The 20028-nt window shown below is 44.3% G+C and overlaps 1 protein-coding gene across 3 annotated transcripts in view; it reads right to left on the bottom strand.

Annotated features, from left to right (window-relative positions):
- Nucleotides 1–20028, bottom strand: part of TTYH3 (tweety family member 3) — a 79061-nt gene that overhangs the window by 7111 nt on the left and 51922 nt on the right. The window contains exons 8-14 of one of the 3 annotated variants that reach the window (XM_031045580.2): nucleotides 11655–11710; nucleotides 10349–10441; nucleotides 10136–10228; nucleotides 9230–9366; nucleotides 7046–7222; nucleotides 6033–6108; nucleotides 3857–3958 (exon numbers count right to left, since the gene is read on the bottom strand). In XM_031045580.2, the coding sequence (XP_030901440.1) occupies nucleotides 3878–3958; nucleotides 6033–6108; nucleotides 7046–7222; nucleotides 9230–9366; nucleotides 10136–10228; nucleotides 10349–10441; nucleotides 11655–11710 (713 nt within the window). In that variant the 3' untranslated portion in view covers nucleotides 3857–3877. The remainder of the gene's footprint in view (nucleotides 1–3856; nucleotides 3959–6032; nucleotides 6109–7045; nucleotides 7223–9229; nucleotides 9367–10135; nucleotides 10229–10348; nucleotides 10442–11654; nucleotides 11711–20028) is intronic. The other 2 variants (XM_005145299.3, XM_031045581.2) reach the window with 2 other exon arrangements.

The raw sequence follows: 20028 nt of genomic DNA, 5'->3' as shown, positions 1-20028 counted from the left end.
GAGAAAGCAAAAGGTAGAAAATTCCAAGCTGAGCCAGTTTAAGGACTATAAATGCTGTACAGTTTATTAAATGTGATTTCTGGTTCAGAAATAAAGGTAAGGCCGTTATTAAAACATATGAGACTAACCCAACAGGATCAGAGAGGCTCAGAAGTCAAGGAACTTTCTCATAGAACAAGTAGGGCATGTTTCAGGTAGTGCAGTGCTGAAATTACCAACCAAACATGATGCTAAGAGGGTCTTGGAGAGAAAAATGAGTTAGCTCATTTTCCATTTGTATTCTCTATGGTGACATGAGATAGGAGATGAGTATGAACAGAGAATTCCAGGTGCTAAGGTTCTGGAAAAAGTATTTAGGAAAAAAATAAATCTCAGATCATGAAAGGCGATCGTGCATCTTCCTGGACAAGTCATATAGGCTCAGCACACAACATGCAACATCAACCTTCTTTAGAGCATTAAAATCAATATGGGTCACTTAAGGAACTGCATTTCAAGGATGTATAAAGTACATCTCTCATGGAGGAAGGAGTTGTAAAGAGTTCACTCCTTCCTCCACCAAGAAAACAGCCCACAGTTCTTTAAGTGTCACTAAAACAAAGTAATCAGGAACATGAGATTTGGACAGTCAAGCAGAGGGCATTTTACATTCAAACCTACCTGCAATCCACCACAAGGAACAAATCAAGACTCAGAGTAGTCAGAGTTAGGGCTGATGTTCTCTCCTTAACTGAGGATTTTTGCTCCTTTGTACCTTTTCCCGTTACCATTTGAACCAGTTACTCCTTCGGTTAAAGTGTATTCTTAATGACCATGGTAAGTATGATTGAAACCTGGGAGTAGAGAGCTAACACTTCACTGACCACCTCTCACAACCAGCACAGCTCTATCAGCATGCACTGGATCTTCAGTCACTGCATTAGACCCCATGTATGAGTGCTCTGCCTCACATGCTGTTGACAGTGTATCCTCGTCCAAGTCCTTCAGTGCTTCCTCTCCTGGGAAGCAGAGGAAAAATGCTGTGGAATACAGAGATTCCAACATCTGGACAGAGCAGCAGATGAAGCTGTATCAGCAGACACTTGCCAGTCACACTGATATGAAACCAAACTATATTATTGGTAGGTAAAGTAAGTCTTTAGCTCCTTTATAAAGTAATTCTAAAGACTTACAGCCTGAGCACAGTTCAGAGCTAAGGAGGCCACTGACTCTACTCTGAGATAACCTGGATACAGTGCCTGACACAGATGTAAGGTGTACAGTTGCATTTAGTTTCCTTTAAAGAGGAGCTTTCACAGAAGGTTAAAGAACATATACAATGCAGTCATTCTTCCAGCACTCTTGCAGGAAGTACCCATGTGCCTATACACCCTCACTGACCCTTCCAAAAACAGCACAGAGGACAAGCTTCAACCCATAGCACCACCACACTGCCAGCTACCTTAAAAAGTGTCCCTAAAAAGGCTTCTTGTTACCATTTCTGCTGGTGGCTTGTGCTACTCAACACAGCACACCTCTCAGCCACTTACCAGTCAGCTAGGACAAACATAGCTGATTGCACACAGCTTTATTTTTGTATTACTCCAAAGAAAAATAGTCTCTCCTTCACATTCAGCCTTGTTGAAGGTATAAACTTGCATAGGTATGGTTTGCCAGCACACACTAGTTGGGTACTTAACACATACAGCCTGTGTACAAAGGAATCTTTAGTTGCAAACAAAATAAATGGGTATAATCAGTTAATTTTAGAGATCATAAATTCTACCAACTCCTGTGACCTGTGCAGCCCATGAGTACTTCACAGCTAAGCAAGCTATGCTGGAAGATCACTTACCATATGAAACCATGACTGAGAGTATAAACCATTTACTATTTGTGGTTAAAAAACCCACACATACTCTCTTCAGCTACCCTGACTTTGATTTCCTGCCAGAGCTATTCAGGTAATTCAATAAAGACCAAAGCTTCTGGATTAAAGTTCTTAGAAGTTGATCTACCCCTTAAATAGAGCACAGTAAACACAGAGGGTTTGGTACCATGTATGGGAGGTACAAGATGCAGGGAAACAGGCAATTCCAGCCAGCGGGTTCTGAATTCAAAGGGACTGAAGTTTTCCAAGTTAAAAAGAACAGAGCTTCTGTTTGCTTTGTTTATTTTTAAAATCTTGGAAAGAATGCAATGCTTTTTTCTTAGCCCTGCAGACAGCCACATTAAACTCTGGGTGTGACCTCAGATAAACAGAAGACAGTGCAGAATGAGATCAGGTCATGTTTCAGCCCAGAGGAGATTTAGAGTCTAGAATGAGGACACTAGAATTCTCCCCACTCCAAGGAATCCTTTATTTCATGGAATAGACCCATCTAGCATCACTACAGTACCACCTGCAGGAACCAAAAGCAGAAAACACCACCATGAGCTGATGCCCAAGAGCAGTCTTTGCAAGACTTAAGACTGAAGGAAGTTGTGACCCTTTCAAGGGTGTTAGCACCATGCTTCAGGACAAGCTTGTTTGCATTCATGCACCGTGGCAGAGGGCATGAAGACACCCTTCCCAGCATGTCACAAGGCAGGCAGACAAACAGCAAGAGGCAGCAAGAATGCAGACCAAGCAGCAACATGATGGAAAGCAATCCAATGTAAGGCTGACAGGAGTCCCACGAGGAATGGCAGAAAGGAAGGAACAGCATCTTCATGGACATATATTTCCAGGAACAGAATGTAAGATATGGGTCACTGATTGCATGAGCCAAAAGCAATTCTGTTCCAGCTGGAACCAACACCTTCCAGTTACTGTGTGACTGCAGCTCCCTTGAAGAAGCACTGTCCTTCATGCCAGGTAAGTTGCCTGATAGCTCTAATTACACCCTGTATTCAACCAAGCTCAAAACCTACAAAGCCTAATGCAGACCCATCTACTCTTTCTGTAGGCACGTGGCTTTGTCATGGATGACTGCAAGGGAGGAAACTTTGGCTATCTTGGACAACATCAGCAACTACAGCCCATTAGGAATTCAGACAGTGAAATGGTACTAGGAGGGCCCTGTTCACAGAGCCTGTGGGACATGGATGGGATGATATGGACACACAGAGAACAAAAAACAGTAAAAAGTTCTGAAACAGAATGAAACAGATCTTAGTGCTTGTGTCTGGTAGGGAAGTTCTTTTTTAAACCTGCTCCTTTCTGACTTTACATGCAAGGATAAAAGGAGAAGCTGCACACAGATCTAACAGGCAATGAAGTAATTCTCCAGGACAGGCCACCATTACCAGCTAGGATCTTTTAGCTAATTAAAAACCCTAGTGAGAGGCTAAAAGCTTGTGGCAGGTACCTGTTTCAGGCACACGCTGTTATGACCAATCAAGACAAAACAGAACAGCAGTGGGGTTCAAGGGGAGACACAAGCTGAATTAAGAAAACCAGTCCCAAATGGAAAGCTACTATAATGGTTCTCTACTAGAAAATGACTTCTTGTGATGGGAGAACTTCTGTTCTGCATTTGAAGTGCAAGGTTAGCTCTACATTCGAGTAGCACTCCGTATTAAGTGTTCAAGCTGTTCTTGAGTGTGGACTCTTGAGTTGAAGCTGCTGTGAGTTAGCTATTATGAGGCATGGGTGCCTATAACCCTCACAATGTGCACCAGAAGCCTTCCCAAGGTTGATACTGCTCCTTGAGTCTGCACCAGAGCAAAAACTGGTTTTAATTTTCACCCTTGGCAGGAGGGAATGGGGTGGGAGGTGCAGAGGGAAGGAATGTGAAGAAATAAAAGGCACTGGTCCGGGATAAACAGTGCAGGGATGAAGGGAGTGGTTGGGAGTGGAGTAGGGGTTGAGCAAGAAGGACCTTTTTTCCAGTACCTGTTCCATTTGCGGGCGCTGTTACCAGTATGTCCGTGCACTGTCCGAGGGCTTAAGCTGCCAGCTCATATGGCTGCTACTGTCCATGGCAGCCAAATACAACTGTGATGACGCAAGAAAGAGAGAAAAAGAGAGTGCAGCCTCAACGTGCATGAAAAACACAGTGCAAGCAAGTGAAACGCTGTGGTGAGTGTCAGCGACAAGGTGGGCTCTACAACCCTAAGGGAATAGCCCTGTGGCAAGAAGGAGAAAACAGAAGGAATGAGAGAAGGGAAAAAACCAAACCAAACAAACAAAAAGCCAGGAGAAAGTAACGGACAAACAATGCAGCAGGATCATCACATCTTAGTTTTCACCATCTGTTCACAGAAAGCTAAATGGAACATAGCAGCACTTTCCACACACTGGACATATCTGGATGGTTATCCCCCTTCTCTCTCAAAAAGAGGCAGGGACACGTGCATTGGTATTCCCTTTTCATCTCACTCTTCCCACAGACGGTTTGCTATGTAAAGCTACAATTTCTTCTGCCTTGGTATGGTCTCAGCCACCTGCTATAGAGAGCTGCAGATACAAAGATCCCAGAAATACCCCCTTCCCTGCTGCCATGAGAGCAGACAGTATTTTTCTTCTCCTCATTGCCTCTCTACTACATCCCTGCAGAAAACACATCAATCCTTTAGCTACCTCCTTGCCTCTAGGGAGAGCTTCTCTTGTCTATAGGTGCAGCACTGCGCTCTCCTCCTCCCCCAGCTCCTGCACTTCCCTATAGCCCATATTGTTGGCTGCCAAGTCTCATCTTTATCTATTCTCAGAAACCAGCCTAAGGCACCAGGACTCAAATCCCCTCTTAGAGTATTAACACAAACAGTCACTGAAGAACCAGTTCTTGCATAACTAAAGCCTCTGTGGAAAAGAGTGCTTTCTCTGAAGCAGAAGAGCTGTAGGGTAAGGGTCTACAGACATTGAATGAACATATGCCTTGGCAGTACCAGAGGGGCAGTGCCCTTCCTACAACAGGGAACACCAGCAGTAAAGCATTTGCCACACTGCACTGTGTGTGCAGCATATTAGCTCTTCTCCTGAGGACCATCTCGCTGCTGAAAGCAGATAAGAGAGCCTGTGATCACAGTACCACCAGGGATCAGGAGAAATGCTTTGTGAAGGTTGAAAGAGGTCTGGCCAAGCACAGAAATAGTATCAACTCTCCACTTTTCACTTTCTCTTACAGCAAGATGAAGTGGTCCTTTTGGAGTGAAAACATGAATGTGATGTCCTCTTTTCCACTACAATTCCTACTCCCTCCTCCTTCAACTTCCTCTTCCTCCCCTTCCCATGAATTTGAACCATGCACCACAGAGTGTGTTTTCTTTACATATACCTGGAGACTGGTTGATTATTAAGCATGCTACTACTCATCCTCTGTAATCACACCAAGTCAGTGAGCACTGCGATGGCATGTTCTCCAAGTTCTGGTAAGGCTTACAGGATCCACTGAAGGAGGGCAAGATTCATCTAGTGTTTACATAGACATGAAGGCAAGCCCATGTTTTATCCAGCTTACAGAAATGTCTTTCAGGCCACTCCATATACCAAAACCTTCCATGAGAGTTGTTATTTTTTTTTCCTTTACAGGAAATTAAATACAAAAAATAGATTCCAAAGAAAGTAAAACAGTTGTGAAAGAAAGATTTAAAAAAACAAAAATCTCAACAAAAACAAAAATAATACAGGTTTCATCCTACCATCTCTTTAGGGCAGATTAAGGAGAGAGGTTCAGCGATAACTCTGCATTTACTGTTTTACCAAGCTTCTTTTAAACTTGAGGAACCAATGCCACAGATAGCAAGTACACTGCATGCAAGTGAATCATCCTGCTGAAGTCACCCACCAGGATACTCATGCAAACTTCAGTGGTGGTAGGACTGGGCCCATAGGATTACCAGCATTAACAGATTTGAATTGTATTCTTTTTACGTGCAATGTCCAAAGTAGCACAGCAGGGTTTTGTTCTCCATGGCAGGTGAGACATTGCTCGTCTATTCAACCTGCTGTCATTTATGGGCCAGATCCTGTGTTTGGCTGCACAATCAGCTCCCTTGAGAGTATACAGGAGTGGTAAACGTGTGTTCCCCAAAGTTGCTGAAGCAGAGAGGAGCAGTAAAGAGAGACTTACTGAGGGAGGTGGGGACTCCCGGCCAATGAGCGGGGTATTCTCGCAACGGGGGTTCTGGAAATTTGCATTCTGGCTCCTAGGAAAGGAAGACACACATGGTAACAGGGGGCACTTGCCATGCTTCGCTGGGGAACGTCTCTGATGATGCCATGGGACAGAGCACACACACCCCCAGAACTACTGTATGAGGTCAGTCTCCCTCAAAGCTTTTCCTACAGGGCAGGTGGATCCCCCCTTTTCCAGGCAAGGGCACAAAGCTAGTGTTATTTCACTCAGATTAAGCACTTCTCTTACTCAGAAGGGCCCACACTGAATCGTGTCAAGTGATTTAAAAATAGATCCACAGGAAAATCTGCCTCCTTGCAGCATCAGAACTGCCAAGCTGCAGAAATGGAGATAAAATGAGGACAAAGTCTAAAGGGAAGAACCAAATGATGTGCCAGCCCAAAAAAAGATGGGTCCTGAAACTAATCCAAGTGTGATCAGGGGTAGGCACTTCTGGGGAAAGCTCTGAAAATCCCACCTGGACTAGGTAGCTCCAGACTGTAACAGATGTCAGAGCTGACTGCAAATATGGTGGAAGGACAGAGCCTCAGGGTTTTGTCTTGGTTCTTAAGTCTCTAAGGAGGCTTCAAATCTTGCCTCTAAGGAAGCAAGACTGCTCTGTCTGAAGAATTAACTCTTCTGGAGATCAGAATAATTTTGTTATAAGAAGCCCAGACAATACTTTCCTACTTCTTTTCTCTAGACAGATTCCTGAATCCTGCAGGACAAAGCTGTTCACAGTTTGGAGCATGCTAATACAGCTCTTTCTCTACTGCAGCACTTCTAAGCTATTCCCTTCTCCCAGTACAAGCCAATCAGAAGATATGTCTTTTGACACTTGGGACAAAAACCTTCATCACTTTCTACTGCTTGGCCAAAAGTGTGTGCCTTGAGTGCTTGCAACAACAGATATGAGAGTGAAGCAACCTGGACAAGCTGCAGTACAGCCTTCTTGTCATGATACTCACATGTACTCTGTGACAGGAGCATTGCTGACTGTGTGTGCTGCTGCTGGAATGCTGGTCTCACTGCCATAACTACTCCCACAGCTATAGAGGCTGGGCATGTGCACTCTGTAAAGATTATCGTGTGTCTGTCTACTCCCTTGAGCAGCTGATTCGTCTTCCCCATCATCATCTGAGCTTCTGCAAGAAGGAGAAAAAGTTCCTAGAACCCTACAATTACCCCACATGTGGGGTTTGCAGGAAACCATGGTAATCCTAGGAACCTCCCAACCATCTTCCACACCTCCACATCCATACCCATTTGGGATGCCTCAGGGTGGCAGTGTCAAACACAGCCTACACCACAGTGACTCAGACCTCCCACAGATACCATCTGGACTTTTACACTGCGTGATCCCCTACAGTCACCCTACGGTCTTCTCCCAAGGCTTGGCAGACCACAGAGCTCTGCAACTGCCCAGTCACGCAGCCAAAGGATGGACACACATCCTGAAATACACAGCACTTAACAAAACAAAACAGAGACAGTGGGGAGGTAGTGCCAGGCATCCCACAGAAAGCATCCTTCAAAACAACAATCTGTGTCCTTCTGTTTCTTGTAGCCATGCCCAAAGAGCTTTTAAGGATAAGCCTCTGCAGACTCCTCTGAACTCCCATTCTGGTTATGAGTCTGCTTCAGCTTCTAGCACAATCTCAGAAGTCTTCAGAGAGACTAAATTGCAACATTCATGTCTAAAGCCTTTATTCTCACAAAAGTGACAGAATTTTAAACCAATTTTAATGCAGAGCAGAGCCGTTTGCCAACTGGCTCCTTTCCCCCTTCCCATATTAATCTTTTGTCCCTCCTACATAATATACACTGCTATTTTATCTCCCTATAGGATGAAGCACCAAGGTTTGAAATACACTTTAGTTATGGTTAACAAAGCTAGTAAAGGGTTCTGTAGGAAGCACTTTGTTGCTGGGAGAGACAGCATGGACATTACTAAACATCACCCAAACATCACCCACAGCTCCTGTACCACAAGGTGGCACTGAAGATTTATTTAGGGAATTGCAGCCTGGAGAGTCTCTTACAGGCAATAAAGGATGACAACCTCCACTTCCCAGAGGGAGGCAGAGGAAACAGTGATGCTGGAGGGAATGCAAGAGGGAATCCTTCAGTTCACAGCAGCAGTCAGCAGAGCCTGCTGGGACTGGCAGGGCAGGCAGCAGCCCACATAGAATGCAGCACAAAAGAGATACCACTGTGTAAACCTTAAACAGACAGACTCCCATTATCTTCTTGGTAATGTCTCTGCAGCTGCATGTGGAAGAGGTAAGGAAACCAGCCATTTTCTCAAGTGCTACTCTAACACACTTCCCAAGGCTCTCTGGGCACTGCAGGCCTGGCGGGCTCTGGCTTCCTGCTATTGTTCAGGATGTTCCATCTTATTTTGATCTTTGAACCCTGAGCCTGGGCTTAGACCACAAAAATTGTGTTTCAGGACCACAGAAGAGAGTTTGCTGCACAGACTGCTGCTCTTCTGCAAGAACAGAAAACTCAAAGCTATTTTAATAGCTGCATGTGATGGCCACAGACAGTCAGTGAAGCAAAGGTTTGCTCAACACCTCCTGACCAGCCTGAACCATTAATACTAATTCCAAACAACTCTGCTGCTAGATGATTGCCACCAATTTGCAGGTATTTCATCTGCCCATGCTACTGCCACCAAGACAGTTCTGGTTTCTATTAGCTATGCAAGTCAGTCACCTCAGTATAAGCAAACCCAAAAAGGCAAGTGTGAACTGCTTCTCATTCCAATTCTCTTCCCCATACTAGAATAAATGCCTCAAAGCAATGCAAGAGAACAGGCATTTTTACAGAGATGGCACGTAGTTCAAGCATTACCTCTCTCCACAGCTATAATCATTAATCTCTGTCTTGACTTACAGTCCTACAGTGTACTAAATACTCTGCACACATAGTATTCCAGTGCAATAAGGTTCAGATGTAAGTATTAACCACAGCCAGAACAAATGCCAACATTTTTTGTGCGTGTTGGACCTATGCTTATAAAGCCTCATCCCTCACACTCCTGGGATCATATGGGAAAGAGCTCCATATGCTCATGGGCACAAGTCCAGTAGCCAGTCTTCATTAGAAAAGAGCTCTACAATGCTACAGGATCCAAACCCTCTCTATACCTCTTTTGCTGCCAAGTGTGTGGGACGCTGCACACAATGGAACTGAACATGAGGGCTGTGACAAAGGAGAAGAGAACCAGGTAGATGAGGCCTTCCACTCCATCATAGCAAAAGCCCGTCAAAGCCTGGACGTAATCCTGGAGAGAGAAATGAGCAGAGTTTCCTGATCATTAGAGAGTTAACATTGAGCCCTAATTCAAAAGCCCTCCCCCTGTATAGTCTCTGAAACAACTTAAGAGACTGTAGTTTCTTTTCCAGAGCCTATTTCTGTTTTAAGTTCAGGGACCTCAAGTGTTTTTCATAACTGATCTAACCCTTATTTCCTCTCACAAAGCACATCTCAGATTTATAGATGGAAATATTTTCAACCCCACATAGGAAGAATAAGAAGAGGAGGGAGAAAAAATGGGGAGTGTTGGGGGAGGGGGGGTAGAAAAGAAAGCAAAGGCTCACTTAAGATAATGCATTTTTCTCTAAGCCTCTCAGCTCCCTCACTATGTCCTGTGGCCCAGGAACACATCATGGACTATCCGCTTATTTGTTCCCAGCAATTCAGCTAGGGCAACAGTCAGTCCATGCTATACTGCAGCTTTAAGGCATTCCACCCTATGGGAAAGTCAATAAGCCATATACTATGGAAAAAAACCCATCTGAGAGCCCTGAAACCTTAGTGCTGCAGCTTGTAGATGTATAAAGGCATGTTATCTGGTTTCCTATGTTGATCTTTAAACAGAAAGCTAACTTGATCCAAATGCCCATTCTCCTTTCTGCTGGTATGAAACAGTAAAAGCTGTTGCAAACTGTTCTGGCACAACACAGGTTTGAAACACCAAAATAATCAGTATACTACAGGCTCTTCATCCCCTTTGCTCTTTCTTAGCTCAAGCCCAGTTACTGAGTACTCACCAAATGCAGACTCCGGCAGTCTACTAAAGCTGTCAGTTGCTGCAAGTTGATCTCTGTTGAATTTAAAACCTCCTGGATCCGAGTAAGATACTCCTGTAAGCAACAAGCTAGCAATTACTACATGGAAATGGCTTAGCAGGAGCTGATGTTACACTTTGTACAAGGGTAAGGGAAGGCAAAAAGCACACAGAGAGCCAACTTGAGGAGAGTTACCTTGGAGGTGGGGTGCTCTCTGCTCGCTGACCTCATGAGTTCCACAACATCATCCTGCATTTCTACCAGAGCCTTGTGACTTGCTGACAGCTTCTGCTCAACACAAAACATTCAACATTTCAGCCAGGACACATGCACCAACAGAACTCCTGGGAAAAGACTTAAATCCTACTTCCCAAATATTGAAGCATCATCTGTATGAATGGTACAAGTTAAGATTGTCTCAACTAACACGGGTGCAGCTGCAAAAGGGTTAAGTTTGACTTTTACCAATCTGGAAGAAGTACAGACAGAAAGAACAGGGGAAAGGAAGAACCAAAAGAACAAACATCAACAAAATACATACACAAAAACCATACACACAGCTGGAGCTGGCTCCAGGACAGAGGGGAAGGAGAAAGAAAAGACAAAGTACTCGTGTTCTCACCAAAGCACAGCTGTTTTTTTCTACTAAATCAGATGGTTGAGAGAGACTTAATGTTAACACCAGAAGTTGTTTGTGTTAGGGTGCAGCCTTCACATCCCATTAAGGCATCCATGGGTATTTCACATGCAATAGCATGTCAGAGCGTATACTGAACAACCAGAAATGCAACAGATGGCAATGGTGCATCATACCACAGCTTGAAGTGTTCTTACCCCACCCTTTAAAACAGAGGAAGACAAGACTTAAAAAATCCTAAATATAAATGGTGAAGCAGCTGGTGTCTGCCAAATGGTGGGTGGTGTGGGTTTATTCTGGCCTCTGATACATAAGACAAAGTTTGGGATGGACCCAGGTGCTGTTCTTCAGCCCCCACACAAAAGAATAATGACTCACACTTATACTTCAGGGTACAAACCCTTCAACATCCAAAGGATTTAAGAGGCATGTGTGAGAATCACTCCCTCACATACTGGGAGTGAAGCATTGCCACTAAAAGAACCTGCAAGAGATTCAAAGCACGATGTAGTTTCCCACTCTGGCATTAATTGTGGGTACTCGTTCTTCATGTTGCTGCTCTTAGAGTGCCACATAAACAGAGATACCACAAACAGAGCCATGGTCCTCCCCACATTACACACAGTCCCTTCTAAGAGGGCATCTTGGAACTGAAACTATGCAGGTAGCAATGAAGTTGGAAAAAACACTCACTAAATCACAGTGCCACCTCTTGCACAGCTGGGAAGTAGCTACCAAAGCCTTACCAACAGGTGGAGTGCTCCATAAAGCTAACACCTTGCAACTTGCTACACGCTGGCATCAAAAGCATTTAAACTATACCCTGCAGGATGCTGAGAAGGGATGAAGGATGCTTATACTCACCTGCTGGAAAGGGTTGGGGTATCCAGCACTACAGGTCATGTAATAGCGGAGAGTATCTACGAAGACAAAAGGACAGTCATTGTTCCATTACACTGGAATAACACATTGTTCCAGCTTTGCAGCATTATACAACTGCCACAAGGGAGGTGTTCAGTTCTGAAAGCAATACACAAAATGAAAATGCAATATAATTGGAATCACTTTCATCTCTCCATGTAAGATTACAGTGCGTGGATGGCACTAGAGAAAGGGATGTAAGCTGTCTTTGGGGAGAAAACTAAGATTTGTTTTCTTGAAGAGTGAAAGGCAATGGGGTTTTCCCACTCAAATAGTTAGATGAAACATCCAAACAGAAGTCAGCACTATCCACTGTATAAACATAAGACAAGATCTCAGTCTAGGATATATCCAACTGGATATTTAATTTCTGCAACTTCTGAAGTGTCAGAATACCCTTCTACAGACACTTAAAATGACTAAAGGTTGCTGTCTAGGGCACAAAGCAGAGAGAACTAAACTTTCAGCCCATTCAGTTCATCACCAAGGACACTACACAACCACAAAATACTAGCACAGGACAGATAGTAACAGTGACATAAATGCAAGCTGCTATCAAAACAGTGTGCTGTTGGGCCAAAGGAGGCGCATACACACATCTTGTGCTACCCAATGCTGAATATACCGCTATCAGCAACCATTCTCAGCCCGAAAGTCAAAACACAGAACTGCACCAGCTACCAAGAAGGAGAAAAATGACTGCTACTGCTTAAACCAGGACACTAATATCACCTCCTAAAAATGGTGTCACTGGGAAAGCAAGCGAGGAAAAGGATGGAAAAAGTTCTTGTCTTTCTGACATGTATTAATGATGAACATGTAAATAGAAGTCTGTTTGCTGATGGATAGGTAATTGCACACAATTAGATTTTAATTAGAAGTCTTTAATTAAACTTTAACTAAAAGAGTGCGTGTCATTTGCTTTGCATCCTTCTTTTGACTTACACAAAGAAGGCATTTTCAGCACTGAGTCAATAATGCAGGCTTGATCATGGAAGAAAGCTCTTAGAATCATAGAATGATAGAATAGTTAGGGTTGGAAAGGAGCTTAAGATCATCCAGTTCCAATACCCCTGCCATGGGCAGGGACACCTCACACTAAACCATGGCACCAAAGGCTTCATCCAACCTGGCCTTGAACACTGCCAGGGATGGAGCATTCATAACCTCCCTGGGCAACCCATTCCATTACCTCACCACCCTCACAGTAAAGAGCTTTCTCCTTATATGCAATCTTAACCTCCCCTGTTTAAGTTTGAACCGATTACCCCTTGTCCTGTCACTATAATGAATAGTCCCTCACCAGCATCCCTGTAGGCCCCCTTCAGATACTGGAAGGCTGCTATGAGGTCTCCACGCAGCCTTCTCTTCTCCAGGCTGAACAGCCCCAACTTTCTCAGCCTGTCTTCATATGGGAGGTGCTCCAGTCCCCTGATCATCCTCGTGGCCTCCTCTGGACTTGTTCCAATAGCTCCATGTCCATGTCCATGTTGCTGTTATCCTAATGCGCTACCATGCATTAGGATCACAGCAATATGTTACCCATTCAAGGAACCTCAGCTCATTTGCTGGTGACATCCCAAAAGTTAGTCTTAATACTGAGTAGCTCTACCAGTAATCCTAGTACAGTGAAGACATACTGATAAACTTCCAGATATGACCTTACAGTGCTCTGCTACCAGCATAATTTATTTACAGGCTTAAAGACAGTTATACTCCTCCTCATTCAGATATGTATGAAGCCAGCCTGATGCCCTCATAAGCCCTCCATAATACTATACCAACTACCAACATGCCCAAATTACAAATAACAGGCTTTCCCCTGCTGTTCTCAATAATGCCATTGAGGAAGGGAGCTCTGAAAACTAATCATCTGGATGCCTTTAGATTATTTCTTAGACATTTACAGTTCTTCTTTAGATGAATAAAGGCATCAGCAAAATCAGCACGTTCTTTTAAGTGATGTTGGCTCAGTAAAGACTACAAAAGCCCCAAAACACACATATCTTCTGCATTTCCCCCCGCCACTAGCATCCTTTTCCCCTTTAATCTTCTGTGACTTTCAGTCACAAATATTGCAAGCTGCAAAGCTATATTCAACAGCTGTAACTCAGAAATCAGCAAATGGCACAGCCACAAGAAGCAAAGCTGTGAAGAAAGCAGACCTGATTGTATCCTGACTTCCCATAAATATTGAACACACCTTTGGGCGAGCCAACACACTGGAGACCAAGTGGTACACCACAGCCTGTCAGCTCCTGCACGCTGGCAATGTAACCTGACAGCTGGTATTTATAATTCATTAGCCTACTTTGGGGCAGCTTCTGCCAGCTGCTCCATCTCCCTCCCACCTACTCTTTCTCTGGGATGACCTGTATCTCCCGAGCCAAGCCGCCAAACAGCAATGGGGAACAGGAACTGCTTTGTGTGCCTCACTCTGGCCAGACCGCACAAGCAACTGTCCACAACTACTGAGCCAAAGAAAGGACTGCTCCTCCCAGGCTCATAAATCACACTCAATGGTGATGGGAAAATGGATTAAAATGCACCTGTGCTGGGGGAACAGCACAGCAATTGACAGCATCACACATGGTCTGCATCAAAAGAAGCGTGACCAGCAGTTTGAAGGTGATCCTGCCCCTCTGCTCTCGTGAAATCCCACTTGCAGCACTATGTACAGTTCTGGTGTCCTCAACATAAGAAGGATATGGTACTGTTAGAACAAGTCCAGAGGAGGCCATGAGGATGATCAGGGAGGGACTGGAGCACCTCCCATATGAAGACAGGCTGAGAAAGTTGGGGCTGTTCAGCCTGGAGAAGAGAAGGCTGCGTGGAGACCTCAGAGCAGCCTTCCAGTATCTGAAGGGGGCCTACAGGGATGCTGGGGAGGGACTGTTCATTAGGGACTGTAGTGATAGGACAAGGGGTAACAGGTTCAAACTTAAACAGGGGAAATTTAGATTGGATATAAGGAAGAAGTTCTTTACTGTAAGGGTGGTGAGGTGCTGGAATGGGTTGGCCAGGGAAGCTGTGAATGCTCCATCCCTGGCAGTGTTCAAGGCCAGGTTGGACAGAGCCTTGGGTGCCATGGTTTAGTGTGAGGTGTCCCTGCCCATGGCAGGGGGGTTGGAACTGGATGATCTTAAGGTCCTTTCCAACCCTAACTATTCCATCATTCTATGATTTTGCCACCTGTTTATTTTAAACCAACAAATCACTGTAAGTTTCTCTTATGCTTTCACAGTGGTATCAGTTTTACATCACCTTTGTTAAGTGCATTCAGTTGCATGACATACTGCTAATAAATAGCTCTAGAAATGTTACTTGAGGGCCTTTTGGATCACCCCTGGTGGGCAGATTACAGAGAAGAGTTCCCAATATCATCATAGTTTGCAGCTTGTAAGCCCAGGATAAAGATTGCTGGTTACAAGTGAAGCAAAAAGCAGTACAGTGAAGAGTTTCCCTTGCTTGCCCCTGGAAGGCAGGATCAACAAGGCTTCACTGTGGTAACACTGGCTTTGCAGCTGACAAGTGTGACACTGTACATAAAACGTGCTTTCCAAAATGGGAAAGACAGCAGGAGCAGCTTTCCCCTGCACTGAACCCAGCACGATAATAGCTGTGGGGCTTTGAAGCTAAAGCTACAATAGGCAGTAAAGCTGCCTTAAAGTGATCGTACACTGCAAAGCCTGGAAATTAAGAGGAATGTGACCCCTGCTTCCATACTACCAGGCTGTGAAAGAGTAAAGAGCAGGAGGCACCTCCACCAGTTTTAAATCTGGTGGAGGCTACCCTGTACACCCCCAAATCTCCCATTTCTGTCCAGAGAACAGCTACACTAACCCATCATTTGCACTCTAACAGCTCCGGGCAATTCCTTCCTATAATTATCTTTCCGATGCATTTTCCTCTCAAGGAAAATTCATGAAGGTTGGATGTGATTTTTGAAGCTAGCCTTTAGGCAAACTAGTTCACAGGAGAAGGGTTAGGCAGGGTCATGTCTGCAGCTGCCTATGCCTGCAGCAATCCTCCTGACCCACTCTTTTAGTGCACAGGCAGTGAGGGAGCAGAAGGCAGGGAAGGGAACTACCCAAAATGCTTTATTTTTGCAAAATCTGTGTTTCCTAGAAAGGAAAGTAGAGCTGCCTGCTAAAGACAGCTTCAGCTGCTAGAGCTACTTATTGCTTTGCAACCATGGAGACTTACTATTCACTTCAAAGCCCAGCTGAAATGCAAAAATGGCATTATGCACCTGCCAAAAGGCAGTGAGAAGGTCTGTAGGGTAATGAGCAGATCCTAGTTGGAAAAACTCCTCACACCTAGAACAGCTTTTCCCAGCACTACTTGAGCATTCTCTAAGCATCTCACATTTTACATATACACCCAGATGAGACTGTCTCTGTGGGTTCAATCAGCAGAGAAAGCTGAAGTCTATCACCTGTGATGTCAAAGGAAGACGTGCCTTTTGGCCAGGTTTTCCTCCCCAGGTAAGATATTCTCCACCAGGAATTTCGTTTCCCTAAGGCAACAGTCTTGACAGGAAAGGGGCAGATCTGCATAGCATTTATATGACAAAGCTTTGCCTGTTGCTTAGACAGATTGTGCCTTCTTATTTAATTGTACAGAATAAGTCATCTGATAATAACACAACAACAGTGAAAAAGGATGAAACTAGAAGATGGCCTCCTGCTTTGAAAATAAACATCTTGGCCACACCAAGTCTTTTGACTAACAGCAGGAACCGATTATACAGACACCGTTCAACTCCATTGGCTTTATCTCAATTAATGAATACTGGATGAGTTAGGCACATATATCAGCCTCTTCTGCAAAATGATTTAAGGCTTTTCTTCTCCAGGAATCCTGCATTAAAGCTCTCTGCTCCCTGTTCTCCTCCCTCTCTCCCTCCTTTTTCTTAATGCAGCACATTTTATCTACAAAACAAGGAGATCAGCTAAAAACATGACAACAGTAATAATGTTCATCAGATTAGTCTCAGCTCCATTAATTCTATTTAGATTTGCAAACAGCAATTAATAGGCAAACAGGAATATTAACATACTAGTTGCCCAGTATCCAACTGTGCTGGTTTTGGCTGGGTTAGAGTTAAATTTCTTTATAGTTGCTGATATGTGGCTGTGATTTGCATTTGTGCTGGAAACAGGGGTGTTTTAGTGACTGCTGAGCAGTGCTTACACAGAGCCAAAGCTTCTTTTGCTCCTCACCAGCGAGGAGGCTGGGGGTGCACAAGGAATTGGGAGAGGACACAGCCAGGACAGCTGACCCCAAATGACCAAAGGGATGTCCCAGACTACACAATGTCATGCTCAGCATATAGAGCTAGGCATGAAGGAGGAAGTGGGGACATTGGGAGTGATGGCATTTATCACCATCCCAAGTCATCTTTACCTGTGATGGAGCCATGCTGTACTGGAGATGGCTGAACACCTGCCTGGTCTGACCTGACCTGGCAAGTGGTGAATTGAGTCCTTGCTTTGCTTTGCTTGCCTGTGTAGCTTTTCCTCTATTTATTGAATTCTCTTTATCTCAACCCACAAGTTTTCTCACTTTCACCCTTCCCATTTTCTCCCATTCACCAGGGGGGAGTGAACAAGTGGCTGTGTGGGGCTGAGCTGCTGCCTGGGGTTAAACCATGACAGCACCACAGTTATTTTTCTGTGAAAACTACTATAACTATCACCAACGTAAAAGCACTGCAAATACACCAATCTCCCATCTCATCAGGGGGAAGTGAGCAGCATTCATCTCTGTCTGAATGCCAGAGCAAAGGGTTGGGAATATTACAACACATTATATTTAAAAACAACTAAGAATAGTGATTAAAGGGAAAAATTGACCCAGCACTGCAAAGCTTCTTAAGGTTCCTTGTTGGTTCTTCTATCATTAAAAATATATGGCAGCACCTAGCCCAGTATCTGACATGCCAAAAGCAGGTACCTAGGCAAGACTGAGTGCCCTCAGGGCATGAGTGCCCTCGCAGCCCAACTTCAGCAGAAGTTATTCCCAAGGTAAATGTGATTACTAAACATGATATATATGTTCTAATTCCCAATGGATTCTTCTTTCATGGGTGACCTGAGCCCTTCCATCCATCCACCCACACTCTTATCAGCTCTTTTCTGAGCTGAAAAATGCATGGTCAGGTACACTCTGGTTTCATTCCGACGGAACTAGCTGGAGCAATCTTTGTTTCTGCCTCATCTGTCTGTACTGTTGTTCACGATGGAGAGCATCATCCAAAGAGCAGAGGCAGCAAACCAGAGAGTGTGAAGATTCCATGTGCTAGAATAATGACCCTTCAAACAGGGCATCTGCCTGCAAGAGGACCACATTTGATGCTGGCTCCCAGCTGCCTGGCCTGCCTCTTCAAGCTCACCACTCTTGGTGTATATATGGCTCAGCTAATGACAAAGCAGCTGCTACAATTTACAGCCAAGCATGTTAAGGGATACCAGCACTTTTAAAGATGTTTCTAAGAAGTGCATTGAGTAGTCCCACACTGCATCGTGACTTTCCTTCCTGCTCAGGTGCATGCGAGTGTTGCGACTTTGGGGACCATGAGCTATTTCCTAGCTTCCTGATCATAAACTATGACACAGCAGTGAAAATCCACATGGGAAAGGCAGAACATTGGACCATCTCCCAGCCAGCTGCCTAGTGCAATGGCAGGCTCAGAAGTTAGACTGACTTCCCTCTGAAGAAAAGGAGAAGGCTCTGAGGAACACGCAACGGCTGCCTGACAGCAGGGAGCTGACACACCAGCCTCCCACAGAAGGGGCCACCCTTCCGACTCAAGCCTGTGACAACACCTGCTCTTCCTCCTCTTCAGCGTTTCGCTTGGACCCATTCACTGTTATTTATGGAGCCTTAACAACTGTTAAAGGTGGTGGTGCTGTCAGAACAGCCTGATTTCACCCGGGGGAGTTGGCTGTCCCTGCCCAGGGAAGCAGGAGGAGGGACAGAATGTCAGTCCTACACTCACTGTTAGGAGCCAAGCAGACAAGGACAACTGAAACAGAGAAATTGCACAAAGGGGTGTTTCTTCAGTTTCCCAGGGTCAATCTAATTGTTATCAAACACGCTCCAGAACTGATTTGGGCTACCAAATTAGAGCCAAGTATTTCTCCTTGGCCTCACTGACCTGTTTGCCTCCTTGAAGAACTAGAAGACTAGCTTGGTACCTTGGTGCCACTTTGTCACCTTCACAGCCAGGAGAGGATTTTCATTTTGTGTGGTGATAAACACTCATTCTCCTCCCTTATTGCATTTCTTTGTTACAAAGAGAGCTGCCTGGCTCTCTTCTCCTCTTCTCGGGAAATCAATAAATAAGGCATTCCAAAAATAAGCTGTAGAGCGATAATATCAACTTGTACATACTCTTTTATACTGCAGTCTGCCTCCAGACAAACAGTTCTTATTGCTTCCAATCCCTGCATCCTCAGCCAGAGCTACCTACCTAATTTCTGATCAGTTGCACAGTGAGAGGCAGCATTTGGCTAAGCACCCAGCCATACACTAGACCTTCTGTACACAAGGCAAAGATTCTCTGATTCCACTAAATAAGAACTACGGAAAACACAGATGGCTCCTTTTGCATATCAGCGTCATTGCTTATTTGTGTTTTATCATACAGAGGAACTATCAGGGGAGAGAAGGTAGGAGAAAAATTAACTTTTATCTAAGCAGCAGACTCAGTCCTGAAAAAACCCTTTTCCTCTCTAGCACTTACAGTATCTTTGCTGGCACTTTTCTGTTAAACCACAGTTCTAAATGCCACTTTTGCCCCCCACTGAGGTTCCAACTGGAGGCACCCCTCATCTCACCAATCACTTCAGTCTAAATTAGGAACCACAGACCCAAAACCCATTAGTACTTCAGCTGGATGCCACTGTGATGGAGGCATCTTGCTTTAAATGGAACAGGATAAACAAAAATACTGCATTTATAATGGAAAGGGAAAAATCATACTTATTTGTGGCACTTTCCATTCATTTACCCTTTAAATTAAAGAAACTACTATTTATAGCCTCCATTAAGAAAAAAAATATAGACATTTGTTGATAAGAGATGTAAAAATGACTATTTGAGATTCAGGAATACAAGAGCAAGTTTTAAAAATGACAACTCAAACTGTACATTGCTATTGCCACACTTCTGTCACTTAGAGAACAAGATTCAAGAGTGCTATACTTAAAGCAGAATAATCCAGAGACTTCTGCTTTTCCATTTTATGAGTTGTTTCCAAGACAGAAGAAAGGTTCTGAAGGCTCTTCTGACAAAACTGTACATGTACACT

The sequence above is a fragment of the Melopsittacus undulatus genome, chromosome 8 (genome assembly GCF_012275295.1).
Source record: "Melopsittacus undulatus isolate bMelUnd1 chromosome 8, bMelUnd1.mat.Z, whole genome shotgun sequence".
NCBI lineage: Eukaryota > Metazoa > Chordata > Aves > Psittaciformes > Psittaculidae > Melopsittacus > Melopsittacus undulatus.
Note: the sequence above shows the minus strand (reverse complement) of the source record. Positions and strands in the feature narration are given on the sequence as shown.